Below are 14,840 nucleotides of genomic sequence, written 5' to 3' on the forward strand. Positions count from 1 at the left end.
AAGTTTAATGTCGTGCAAAACAGAATGCCTCAAATCCAATCTGCCTGATGATAGTCACATTGTCACACATCTGATTTATATCTGATTTATTTCCACATATGAAGGAGGCCTGAAACCGATCTCTGAATATCCGAATGCATGAGTTTTTTCTGTGTTTACATGGTCATAGAACAGATCTGATCTGTCACACGAGCAAGAAATCTGAACTGGGTCACATTTAACTGGCAGTGTAAACGGGGCCTTTGAGACCCATGTTTAACACTTTCATGTGTCAGTATTTAGCAATTTATTTAGTTTTACTTTTAGAGCGGATTTTCTTTATTATAGTAGCCTGGGCCTATTTAAGTCTCTTAATAAATGGCTGCTTAAATTAATAAATTTGGTAAAGGTCTCTGCAACTAAATCACCGGCATATTGGCTGTCAAAACGTGTGCATGACTGCATAAATAATTTATTTTCTTCAAAAAAAAAAATAATAACTTGAATATTGGCCATATTTATTATCATACACAATTTGTACTAAAGCTCGGTCAGTACCTTAAAATAGTACACATTTGTATATTAAAATGTCCCTTTGGAGAGAGAACACCCGTGTTTTTTTTTTATTTTGGAGTTTTTTTTTCCCATAGTGAAGGCAGCCATGACGTGAGTGCACTCAGCAGTGAAAGTGAAACCGACATTTAAATGATCAGATCGCATTTTAAAGTTATGATTACAACAAGCATTTGATACGTTTTATCTTTCATACCGAACACAAAGTGTTGTGCACATCATATACACATATACACACACAATTCTGGCTAAAATGAGAATCGCGATTGTGTTGTTTTTTGCTTAAAAACAAGATCAGGCTTTTCTCCCGATTCTGTAGATGTAAAATAAAGATTAATGCGAGTAGCCTGTTATTATTGTTAATTCTCAAACATATGGTAAAACAACAATAATAATATTAGGCCTGTGTGTAGCTCTACTGTTGGTTAAAATGATACATTTAGTTTAGACTTGGAATGGATGACTTGAACAAACTTTTGTTATATATATATATTGTTGTAATATGTTCTAGTTGTTAATGCACAGTAAAGTGACATCAGAATACAACTATTCATAATGCTGAAGTTGAATTATTGTGTTTGAGACATGCTATTCACTGGTAAAATGAGTCATTTGAGATTCCCTCTTGCATTATATTCAACATTATTTAGACTAAAGTAGTTACACTGACAGAGTAAATATTTATTTTCATGCACAACACTTTGTGTTCGGTATGAAAGATAAAACATCAAATGCTTGTTGTAATCATAACTTTAAAATGCGATCTGATCATTTAAATGAGGTGTGAGCTTTCGGTTTCACTTTCACTGCTGAGTGCACTCATGTCATGGCTGCCTTCACTGAGGGAAAATACACACACATACTTCCTGCGTGGCTTCCAAACGATCGCCCTGTGCAACAAACTGAACGTTATTTACAACGTTATTACCTGTTATACACAGCCTACTGTGGGAATATAAATTTATATTCAACAGTAATGCAAAGTGTCAGTTTCACAGCACGGCTGTGTAACTTGTTTTCTCTTTTCGGTCAACTGGTCAGGCGGTTTCTGTCTCCAGAACATAATTTGCGGGTCATGCTTTCATGCTACAGAAACCATTTTGTTGATTAACTTGTGTGGTCAGTAGCTGGGCCGGTTTCTAACACCTTTATGCTGGTTATCATGCTGAATCCAATACTGAATTTGCATGCTTTGTTTAGCCATCTCCCCTCTTGCTAAGACAATATAGACAGGACATCTTTGTCTTAATTTAGACTTGTGATAAAACTCGCAGACTGCAGACCTCCAGAAGGCTCTTGCAGACACATGGACTTCTCGAAGACGCTGTTTGACTGCAGATTAACCAACACGTTTCAATAAAGGAATTCTGCTTGTTTCAAGTCTCATGGACTAGGTTCTCTTCTATATTCACGCATTTATTTTTTTACAACACTATGCAGGTTCCGTTCACTAGACATCATTTATAGGCACACACAATAGTTTTAAAACAATTATAAATAAAACTTCTGCAATCTACACTCCAAAATAAAAAACGGGGGTGTTCTCTCCCCAAGGAGACTTTTTATATACAAATGTGGACTATTTTAAGGTACCGACCGAGCTGTAGTACAAATTGTGTATGATAATAGACATGGCCAATATTCAGGTTTTTTTTAAAGACAATGAATAATTTATGCAGTCATGCACACGTTTTGACAGCTAATATGCCGGTGATTTAGTTGCAGAGACCTTTACCAATGCCTGTTTGATGCAAAATTTATTTAAGCAGCCATTTATTAAGAAACTTGAATAGGCCCAGGCTACTATAATAAAGAAAACCCGTTCTTAAAAAGTAAAACTAAATAAATTGCTAAATACTGACACATGAAAGTGTAAAGCAGGATGAGCTACCAGACCTGTTGCTATAACAAGAACTCTGGGATGCCTTTAAAAAACAAAACAATCCTGGATCAAATTGTCAATGACCAACTCCAGCTACAGTAATCAAGTTATCCAACTTCTGAAGAACAGACCCCAGGCCAACAAGAGACTTTTGACTAACTTTTTACAAATGTCTCATCAAACTGATTTGAGATCAGATGAAACCTGTCAAAGCTGTTCAGTGATTAGCCACTAGAGGGCGTTCTGCGTGATCCTGCATAGTTGATGTGTAGTTTATAATATTACACAGATCGCCCTGCAGAATACCATTGAATTTTCTAAACAAATTACGCAATGATGAAGCCACGTTTACTGAAATCATTAGAGTCTGCCAATAAAATACTTGCACAGAAAAAAACTGCTTCATAAACAGCCATCACTAAACTGCAGTACTTTAAATAGATTCACATACAAACCATTTTTTTTATATTACAGCAAGCATTTATTGAACATATTTTCTTGTAAATGAACAGTCTATATATATTAATGTATTGTTATTACATTTTATTTTCCTGAGAGAGGGGATTGGGTGACAAAGGCAAGTAATTTTTCTTTTTAATTAAAAAAACATAAGCCCACTTTGTTTAAACATCTTTTAAAGTGGTCCGCACTGTGTATTAATCACTGTATGTGTTAAAAAATAACAAAATTGATAAACTATTAAGGCTTTCAAACAAATTAGTCGATTGTAACTAGCACTTGTGCAAAGCAAAATGTCAGCTTTAAAATATTGAAGACCACCTTTTGTAAACACTCTTCAAAATACATTTGAAATGGTTTATAATATAAAATAGAACCATTGTAACCTATTTACATTCAATTGTTACATTTCACTGATAATTTATATAGCGAAACAAGATTGTTCTGTGCCATTAATGAAATTGACCTGGAATTGTCCCATAAGAGGTTACTGAAGTGAGCACTCAGACATCGCTGTGTGTCTCTCAGAGGTGGTAAATGTTTTTGTGATCGCATCCCTCCCAGTCCACGAGCTCCGAGCAGTGAAACCACAGCGAGATCTCCCTCTGCGCTCCCTCCACTGAATCAGACGCATGCACCACATTTCTGAAGCAGTGAGCACACATTTATTCACTTCAACTCAGCTAGACTGATCATACAAAATGCATGTTGTTGTTTTTTCATGTGTGACCCTGGTACAAAAAAAATATTTATTGATATTGATTTATTAAAAGGACACTTATGATGAAAATCATCTTTCGTAAGCTGTTTGGACAGAACTGTGTGCATGTAGTGTATTCACAGTCATAATGGGGTGATATAAAGACATTAAGTATCCTTTTTTAATTTTCGTTTTTAAATTTTTTAAAATAGGATCCAAATCCCTCCCATTTTGAGGCCCAGCGCAATGTGACGCAGGAGTGCGGTTTTCATCACCCACCGAAGTGATTGACAGCTGCATATTAACATGTCTCCATAGTAACATGTATAATCAAGTCAACAAGACAAGACATGCGCAAAAGCAACTGGGATTAAAAGATCTGTTCAGCTCTCTGTGATCATCAATCACCATCAAGAATGAGTTTCACGAGTTTAAAACGTTTTTAAACCAGGGCATGTGTGTAATGAATTACGGCGATTTTACCATCTTTATCACCACAGCCGCATGTCAGTACAATTATAATAGAAGACGCTTCAATCCCGATTTATGGACGTTAAATCAGGTTTATTTTTTGTACATTAACATAACGGATATCCATACAGCAGTGTATATTAATGTGCATCCTGCCACATTTGCGTGCAAAAACAATGCAAAGCTAAATACACGCGGTCTGTGTGCGTGAACTTTGTAACAACATTGTGTGTGACTCATTGTTGCAGAAAGGCTTGAATTAACTCCACAACAAATAAATCAAATAGTCATTGGTAAAGTTCTTACTGTAGTATTTTTCACACACGTTACATGAGATCTGCTTCCTTCATGTCTATCTCTGTGCTGTTCATCTAACGCAGCCAAGATATTGAGGCACGCAAATAAATTGCGCTATTCTAACAACAGGTGCAACATTACAATCACGCCCCCACAAGAGCAAGCTCCTGATTGGTTAACGCTGTGCGAATGTCTGCTGAAGCTCACATTTTCGAACTCGAGCGATTTGCACAAAACACATGATATGCGCGTCAATCAAACAAAACGTTTAAAGCTACGGTCACACTGGGCTTTGTGTGTGCGAAATTCTGTCGTACTGCGCTGCGAAAAGGGGCGGGATTAAACAAGCTTATTAGATATTTTAAAAAGCAAGCGATTGCTCCATGTTTTAAATTTCTGTCCAGAGAGGTCGTGTTTTGATCCTTGATTGGTCTCACGCAGTCAAGTGATGCGATTTCGCAGGTCAGAGTTCACCAAGCTTGAACTTTGCACTGCAGCGACATGCGAAACTTGACGCATGACCCTGCGTTTCCGGTCTGACGCATTCGCGCGTGTATGAATGGAAGTCTATGGGAAGAAAAGTCAAGTGTGACCGCAGCTTTACTCGCACCGCTTCATTCATGCGAATTACGTCATTCGCACATTGACTTAACATGTAAAACACTCCCGCTTGACATTTCTTTTCACGTCTGGTGTAAACCCAGCATGACCAGCACATGGGAACAGTGGGTGAGGAGAACAAGCATTAAAAGCACAGGCCACAAAAACAGCTACATTGTGTTCAGAGCAGAAATTTCCAATATTCTGAAAGGTATAATAAATAATCTGATGGGTGTTTTGAGCTGAAACTTGACAGACACATTCTATAGACACAAAAGACTTATTTTAAATAAATAAGCTTTCTGGTGTTAGTTTATGATAAAACAACATTTTGCCACTATTTGAAAATCTGGAAACTGAGGTTTTAAAAAAAACATGTATATTAACTATGCATTTTGTATGATCACTCATATTTAGTCATTAAATTATTCTCGTTCACTGATTCAAGCAGCACTGTACATGCATCCTCCAGCTTATAGTGAACTTTATCAATAGTACAGTGTACGTTTAGCCGCGTTTCCACTATCGCGTCTAAAGCGAGCGAGCCAAGGCCAGTCGCGTTTCCACTATCACTTCCGGGGCGTAATCGGGCCAAAGCGGGGCTTCCTTGGGCCCAGCGTTCGGCCTTTTTCGGCCCGCCGAATACCTTGGGCCAAGGAGGGCCAACTGGGGCTTCGGGGCGGGGTTACGTACAAAGGCGGAGTTTTCCTGTCAGGTAAAGAGGAGACAAGATGCTTTCTTCCCTTACATTTGTTTTGCTATCGCGCTTGATCAACTCACTCGCCTTGTAGCCAAAATCTGTGTTCGAAGTAAACGCCGCCGAACTCGAATGTCCTTATCCAGGGATCGCTGTCTGGCCTTACACCAACAGACCACAAACAGTAAAAAAGCAATTGCTTCGGTGTTCTCCATCTTCCAGCTTTCGTAGTGATGCCAGGTTGTGTTTGTGGTTATAATTTGAGTTTTTTGTTCCCGCTGAAGTGGGCTGGTTGTGTGACGGGTTGTGTGACGTTTGATTCAGGGGACGTTCTGGGGACGGTGTTTGCGTGACGCGCTGCGAGCAACTAGCCCGACAGTGGAAACGCGACATGATTTCGGCCTCATTTCTCAACCTCCCGGGCTATTGGCCTGGCCCGATTAAAGCCCTGGCTCGCACTGGCCCGATAGTGGAAATGCGGCTACTGAAGCAGATTTAATAACATTCCCTTGGTGAATGTTAGATGATGCATCTGTTGCAGCATTAAAGGGACAGTTCACCTAAAACTGAAAAAATTCTCATCATTTACTCACACAAGTTGTTCTAAACGTTTATGAGATTCTTATGTTGAACACAACAGATATCATAAAGTTTTGGAGGAATAAAAAAGCAGCTATTGACTTCCATAGTAGGAAAAAAAATACTATGGTAGTCAATAGCTTTTTTCAACATTCTTCCTTTGAGTGTCTTTTTTTCTGTTGAACACAAAAAAGGTCGAGTAATGACTGAATTTATGTGAACCATCCCTTTAATACTTGTTAATGCTAGTTTATTTTTATTCATTTAAAATACAGCTTTGCATTTTTAGTTCATGTTAGCTCATGTTTAGTAAATGTTAAGGTTTAATTAGTCTTTTTAAATGCGTTATACTTTTATTTGCATAGTTAGTTCATGTTAATGGCTTTAATATATTGACTAAAGTTAGTTAGTGTTGTTTGGAGCAGGTCTGAGGTCAGTTTGGGTGTAATAATACCTGCTGATGTGAACGCTGAAGTCTCCTCTGATAGTCCCCGGAGCTGCAGCTGCAGGGTCTGTGTCTCCCACCATCATGCGGGACGTCTTCACCACATTATGACCCTCCCAAACCTGAACAAGTCAAAGCAGGACAGTCTGTGATGCATCATTAATTAATAGACTAAACCACTTGGTACAATAAGCATAAATGTAACTAAACAAATGCAATTCCTTTATTGGTATGTGTTGTAATATTTTAGACTGAACGTGTACAGTTAGGGCAACACGGTAGCTCGGTGGTTAGCACTGTGGCCTCACAGCAATGAGGTCGCTAGTTCGAGTCCCGGCTGGGCGAGTGACATTTCTGCGTGGAGTTTGCATGTTCTTCCAGAGTTCGCGAGGGTTTCCTCCAGGTGCTCCGGTTTCCCCCACAGTCCAAAGACATGCGGTACAGGTGAATTGGATGAACTAAATTGGCCATAATGTATGTGTGTCTGTGAATGTGAGAGTATATGGGTGTTTCCCCAATACTGGGTTGCGGCTGGAAGGGGATGTCCAGCATGCCAGAATAGTTGGTGGTTCATTCCGCTGTGGTGACACCTGATAAGTAATATATATATATATATATATATATATATATATATATATATATATATATATATATATATATGTGTGTGTGTGTGTGTATATATACATATATATATATGTGTGTGTGTGTGTGTGTGTGTGTGTGTGTGTGTGTGTGTGTGTGTGTGTGTGTGTGTGTGTGTGTGTGTATGTATGTATGTGTATATATATATATATATATATATATATATATATATATATATATATATATATATATATATATATATATATATGCAGATTTAAAATGCGTTTTTGCACAATATAACAAAAGACTTTTTATCTAGTTAATTCAGCTCATGACTTAAATGGATAGTTCACCCAAAAATCATATAAACAATATTCAATTTCTTGCACAGAATGATTTTTTTTCTTTATAAGACCTCAGAGTATCATCAGGAGCCATGGGGATTGATTTGTAAACGTCTGTTTGCGTTTATATTTATTCTCAAAAATGGATAACCATAGACTTCCATTATACGAACTAACAATAAACCAGGAATTCAGCTAAAAATCTTCTGTTCTACTGAAGTCACCGTCAGTGGCCTGAGGGTGAGTAAATATGTCATTGTTGGATAAACTATTGCTTCAAAATGCTTAAAAAAATTTAAATAAAAAAATATCTAGGCAAAATGATCTGGTGAAAAAATAAATACCATACTGCTGAAAATGTATAAAGATGTATGAAAAGTATTAAACAAGTGACATCCACCTACCATACATGTTATTTAGCATTTTAAATCACAATTTGGGTGAAACAAAAAAAGGTTTGGGTGATCATCAAGTTCACTTGAAATCCAAGTTAGTGTATCCTCATTGTATGCTGCACAGCTTGTCAAATGCATTCGCTTATCAGTTTCATGTTCTTATGTGCGATTTACACACAACAGAAATATTATTATGATATTATTTATTACAAGCTGTTTTGCAGAAGTGCATGTTTGATTGGTCCTTACCATGGCGACTATGGGGCCAGAGGTCATGTAGTAAAGCAGGCTGGAGTAAAAGGGTTTCTTCTGCAGAGACACGTAATGCTGCGCTAAAAGCTTGTCAGGAGCCTGAAACAGACACACACACACACACGATGTACAAACAGGTCTCACAGTTATGATTTTGAATTATGAGAGGTTTGCTCACCTGCAGCATCTTCAGACCCACCAATCGGAATCCTCGCTGCTCAAAGCGCTTGATGACCTCACCAATCAGACGCCTCTGAACACCGTCAGGCTTCACAGCAACCAAAGTGCGTTCATTAATGCCGGAGAAATCTACAGCAGGACAAACACAGAGCAATACACAGCAGTTTAAATACAGTCTTTTTTCTGAGCAATGATCCATTTTAAACCAACAGCGCCATCTACTGGATGAAACGCAGGCCAACATGTACAGTTGAATGCAGAATTATTACAGCCCTCCTGTGAAATTTTCATTTTCTAAAGTGCTGTTTAACAGGGATTTTCAACACATTTGTAAAACATAATAATTGTTCAGAGTTCTAATAAATAATTTCTAATGGCTTTTTTTGTCTTTGTCATGATGACGGTACATTATATTTTGTGCTAGCATTCAGCTTAAAGTGCAATGTAAATGCTGTAAAAGTATTGTATGTAGTACAAATGTAAAAGTACTGTAGGTATTTACATTAAGGCAAGTTAAGTAACTTAGGCCTTAAAAATATATTCATTAAGGGGGCTAATAATCTTGAGCAGAAAAATCCTTTTAAACTTTTATTTTTTCTAGCCAAACTCAAAGAAATAAAACTTTCTTCTCACTCTATTAAACATTACACAGGAAATATAAAAATAAAGTTCACAGTTCAAAGGCAAATCATAACTGTATATCACTATTAAAAGTATGCACTTCTTTTGGGTTCTCTCTCCTAAATATCAAATTTAACATCATTTGTACAGGCAAACGGAAAACTTGTTTTAGGCTCAATTTAGAATAGCTAATTATTTTTAGTAAGAGAATATAACTTGAAAAAATATATTGTTCAGGTTAATAACACACACACGCACACACTCATGTGCTCTCAGTATGACCCTCACACACTGACTGCCTACTTTCATCTGGCCAATCACAGAGAGAGTTACAGCCAGGGGTTAAAAGAGTACTGAAAAATTATACTTAAGTACCATTACTTGCGTAAAAACGTAGCGCAAGTAGAGAAAAAATATCTGTTGTAAATATTACTTAAAGTATGAGTAAAAAAAGTAGCCCTTTTAAAGGACACAAGAGTAGTGGGTGATGCATTTACAGTTGAAGTTGAAGATTTTTTCGACACATTTCTAAACATAATAGTTTTAATAACTGATTTATTTTATCTTTGCCATGATGACAGTAAATAATATGATTAGATATTTTTCAAGACACTTCTATACAGCTTAAAGTGACATTTAAAGACTTAACTAGGTTAATTAGGTTAACTAGGCAGGTTAGGCTTATTAGGCAAGTTATTGTATAATGATGGTTTGCTCTGTAGACTATCGGAAAAAATATAGCTTAAAGGGGCTAATAATTTTGACCTTAAAATGGCTTTTAAAAAATTAAAAACTGCTTTTACTCTAGCCGAAATAAAACAAATAAGAAAATAAGAAAAAACATTATCAGACACACTGTGAAAATTTCCTTGCTCTGTTAAACATCATTTGGGAAATATTTTAAAAATAAGAAAAAAAAAAAAAAAAAAAAAAAAAAAAAAAAAAAATCAAGGGGGTCTAATAATTCTGACCTCAACTCTATATGTAATTTGTGAATGTGTGTAAACGTAAAATACTGTAGTGCATTTAGTTATTGCCCATTAGGCACACAATGTCACAAGACGTTAATATTAGTTTAGATTTAGGTTGTGATGTCAGGTGACCAAAATTCAAGTCTAGCCAGCGTCTAAAGACAACGTTATTTTGACATCCAATAATGACGTCAAATGACTTTCGGTTGTGTTGGAAAGTGACCAAAATCCAAAATCCAGCCAACATCTTAAACCAACGTCATATTGACATCAAATACTAACATTTATCCGTCTGGTATGGCAACCAAAATCCAACGTCTGATAGACACATAGTGGTAACGTCCACACAACATCAAGCTGTAACATCATTAGACGTTGATATTTGGTTCATTTTAGGTTGGAAGATGGACATTGATGTAGGTCTGACATTGAGTTCTGACGTCAACCCAATTTTCATTTCCAAACAAAATGCAACATCCCCATGACATTGGGGTACAAAGTCAATCTGACGCCATGTTCACATCTTGTGTCTGCTGGGTGTTTAAGGCTATTTCAGTCATCATACAGTAAACATCCGTCATTTTCTCATCAGCGACATGCAGTCTAAACAGACTCTTGATCACTGCGTGTAAAGATTTTGGACATCTTCATGGACACTTTTAGTGCTTCCAAACAGTTTGCTGCAATTATAAATCGCCCATGTCTTGAGGTAGTTCAGTGTGTGATTTGATTGGACAAGAATCACAGGACTGATTTTTCTAATCCCCACAGACAAGAAAAATAAAGTAGTGCCTGCAGGTTGAAGAAAAGTAGTGGAGTAAATGTACAGATAAAGCACTAAAAATGTACTCAAGGGAAAGTAAAAGTACACATTTTTAAAACTACTTAGTAAATTACAATTCCTGAGAAAAACTACTCAATTATAGTAATTTAAGTATTTGTAATTAGTTACTTTACATCACTGGTTACAGCTCACTACATTCATACAATTAGGGCTGTAAAAAAGTAAGTAACAATAAGAATATGTCAGTTTTCACAGTGATGGTAATACTGTAGCACTTTTATATGTATTGTATGTAACTGAATATATGGTTTTTATGCTATACGTGGTTCTACACATGGAAGTATCGATGCAAAATTGAGGTACATTTTGGTGCTTTTCAATTAACTGCGGTAAAATAACAAGGGTATTAGTGGTAAATAAAATAAAAGGTTAAAAAAATAGTCAATTAAAAGTACTGTTTTTAGTAAGGGAATTCAAGTTGGGAGAAAAAAAAAACATTGTTCAGGTTAATAACACACTCATGTGCTCTCAGTATGACCCTCACACACTCAGTGCCTACATTCATCTGGCCAATCACAGAGACAGAGACAGTTACAGCTCACTACATTCATACAGTTAGGGCTCTAAAAATATGCAAACAACAATCAGATTTTTATTCAATTACGACTGCAGCACCATAGTGCAGAGATGGCAATTACGTAGTACTTGTATTAATCCTAGTATATGATCTTATTAAACAATTTTAAAAATTAAAGTACATTTTGGTGCTTTTCAATTAATTGAGGTAAAATAATGTAAAATCACTATGGTATTATTGGTAGATAAAACAAAAGGCTATTAAATACTGTGAATTAAAAGTGCTATTTTTAGTAAGGCAATATAATTTGGGAAAAATAACATTGTTCAGGTTAATAACACACACACACACACACACACACACACACACACACACACACACACACACACGTGCTCTCAGTATGACCCTCACACACTGACTGCCTGCTTTATTCTAGCCAATCGCAGAGAGATACAACTCACTACATTCATACAGTTAGGGCTCTAAAAATATGCAAATAACAATCATATATATATATATTTTTAGTACGACTGCAGTACCATAGTAAATGGATGGCAATACCATAGCACATGTACTAATCGTAGTATATGATCTAATTGAATATAGGGTTTTTATGCTATACATGGTTTTAAGTAAAAAAAAAAAAAAGTTTAAATTAAATTAAAATAGAAGTTTAAAAGAAACACATTTAAAACTGCAGTTTAAGTAATGGAATATAACTTGGGGGGGGGGGGGGGGGGGGGCAATCTGGTTATTAATAAGGACCGAGGCGTGTGTGATTTTTATTATTCAACGAGAACCAGTGATGTGTCAAAATTAGGGCTGCACAATATTGGAAAAATCTGACATTGCGATATTTTGTTTTGCTGCGATATTGAATATAATTTCAGCAGATGATTTGAATAGCTCTATTTGGGAAGATTTTGTTAATTTAGATCTACTGGGACGATCAAGGCTTTTTATATGCAGTGCATTTGCATAAATATAATAAATTTCAAGCATATATAAATATGAGCAAATGTAAAAGTGAAATATACAGTGCTTTATGGTTTTCTGGGGAGTCTAACCATATTCAAGTACAGAAATTGAACAATCAAACAAAAAATACAGTCAAAATTGTATAAATTAAGAAATATATATACATACTAATACATTTATCTTTTAATCTTTAATCCAATCCTGCAATGACTATGGCAGATACACACATTGCAATATCGATGCTGTAATGATATATTGTTCAGCCCTAGTCAAAATCCTTTTTGTTAAAGGAATACTTCACCCAAATAATGAAAATTGTCATTATTTACTCACCCTTAAGTGCAAAGCACAAAAGAAGATATTCTGAGGAATGTTGGGGAAGAAACAGCCATTGACCTCCATAGTATTGTTTATTCTTACTAAGGATGTCGATGGCTGCTTTTTTCCAAAACATCCTTCAGAATATCTTTTTGCGTTTAACAGAAGAAATTCCTAAAAGGTTAGAGGCACTTGAGTGAGAGTAAATGGTGATTACATTTTCATTTTGTGGTGAACTGACCCTTTAAGTTATCTATTAAGTTATATCAGTCTCAAACCACTTTCTTCATATACAGTATAAGCTCCTGTCTAACCTAATGTAATGCAGTCAGCAGCGCTGTGCCACGTGAGGACACAGTAACACAATTAACCAATCAGTGATCACGAGAGGACCGACCACAGCTCGTGCAAAATTAACGCTTATGAGTTACTATCACAAGCAAATATAAATAAATGAATAAAATAAATTATAGAAAACATGCACATAAAGTACTTTACTGCATGCCTATAGCCATATTCACACAACATGACAATACTGTTAAGCATAACGTATTAATTCATTTTATTTAGTCGATTAATATTTTATTATCCTTATGTATGTTTTAGGCCTATATAACGTACACAAAACATATTCTTTAACTACCATGATTAATATCAAATGTAAAGTAACATTTCTAAAATTTCCTAACCATAACATTAACAATGTAACCTAGTTGTCCTAAAATCGCTAACGTTAGTTGTTACAAATGTTACACGTTGTAAAACGGCATTTCCACGATAAATATCTATTTACATGGTATTGTCTTGGTATCATTAGCTATCCCTGTTCCAAACTTTAACCTTTAGGACAACAGTTTGAAATAGAAAACATTTATTCACTCGAACTACTTTAAAAAACAGATGTTTGTAAACTGACTGACCTGAGTCACTGCTGAGGCTGCGCGCGGCTCCGAGACCCGGGGCGCGCGTGGAATTCCGCGTGACCGCTCGCGCTGCGTGGACGCGGAGAGCAAACCTGACCGCCATCATATTCATTTCCAGGTCAAGCCCGTGACTTAGCTTCACCGAGCAGAACTTTTACAACTCCAAAACCTGGTCCCGAAGCTTTTAACCCCCGGACCGATACACACGCGTGCGGTCATTCACCTGAGAGGTCAAAGTCAAGCGTCCAGTGTTTAGATGAGGCGAAAGAGAGAGAGAGAGAGAGCGTGTGTGTGTGCGCGCGTAGCAGCATCATGGGAAAGAAAGAGGCCCTCAAATTATAGTGACATTACCAATGGACATTACCGGACATCACGTGCACAAACACAACCACTTAATTAACACCATTTCCTGTTTGGAAAGCCTTGAAAGAAATGCAAACACACACATTTTAACACACACATATTTAGCCATGTAAATAATAAGACGTTTACAAGTAAATGAATACTTTTACTTTTTGTGGATCAAAAAAGACGAGAATAGGTGTTGTCCAATAGTTTTAGAAAATTTTCACAAACTTTATGATCCACTTCAAATGGCGTGTGTGTGTGTGTGTATTCCATTATATATATATATATATATATATATATATATATATATATATATATATATATATATATATATATATATATATAAAAAATAATTCAGATACAAAAACTATCTGAAAGTGCCATCTGAAATTTCCATTAATGATGAAATTTTTTCTCCCCCTCCTTTGTTTATGTTGTGTTATTTCACTTTAAAGAACATAAAAAGGACTTACTTTTTGCCATAAACGTTAATTTACTGACCCTACTCACAGGAGCCTGATAAAAAAAATTTCAGACAGAAATTTTTCAAAAAGAAAATTTCAGACAGCATTTACAGTTTTTTGCATCTAAACTCTTCATATAACATTGTGTAACATTCCATTACACCACTAATATATATATATATATATATATATATATATATATATATATATATATATATATATATATATATAGAGAGAGAGAGAGAGAGAGAGAGAGAGAGAGAGAGAGAGAGAGAGAGAGAGAGAAAGATAGATAGATAGATAGATAGATAGATAGATAGATAGATAGATAGATAGATAGATAGATAGATAGATAGATAGATAGATAGATAGATAGATAGATAGATAGATAGATAGATAGATATATTAGTGGTGTAACGGA

At 35.9% G+C, this 14,840-nt stretch overlaps 1 protein-coding gene across 1 annotated transcript; it reads right to left on the reverse strand.

The window, feature by feature from the left end:
* Window positions 1-2,917: 2,917 nt before the first annotated feature.
* Window positions 2,918-13,835, reverse strand: nme4 (NME/NM23 nucleoside diphosphate kinase 4). The gene is made up of 5 exons (XM_056453185.1): window positions 13,605-13,835; window positions 8,434-8,564; window positions 8,253-8,354; window positions 6,692-6,804; window positions 2,918-3,538 (listed from the first exon to the last, which is right to left on the reverse strand). The coding sequence occupies exons 1-5, from the start codon at window positions 13,717-13,719 to the stop codon at window positions 3,418-3,420; spliced, it is 582 nt and encodes a 193-aa protein (XP_056309160.1). The 5' UTR covers window positions 13,720-13,835; the 3' UTR covers window positions 2,918-3,417.
* Window positions 13,836-14,840: the final 1,005 nt, after the last annotated feature.

This window comes from Danio aesculapii, chromosome 3, assembly GCF_903798145.1.
Source record: "Danio aesculapii chromosome 3, fDanAes4.1, whole genome shotgun sequence".
Lineage (NCBI taxonomy): Eukaryota > Metazoa > Chordata > Actinopteri > Cypriniformes > Danionidae > Danio > Danio aesculapii.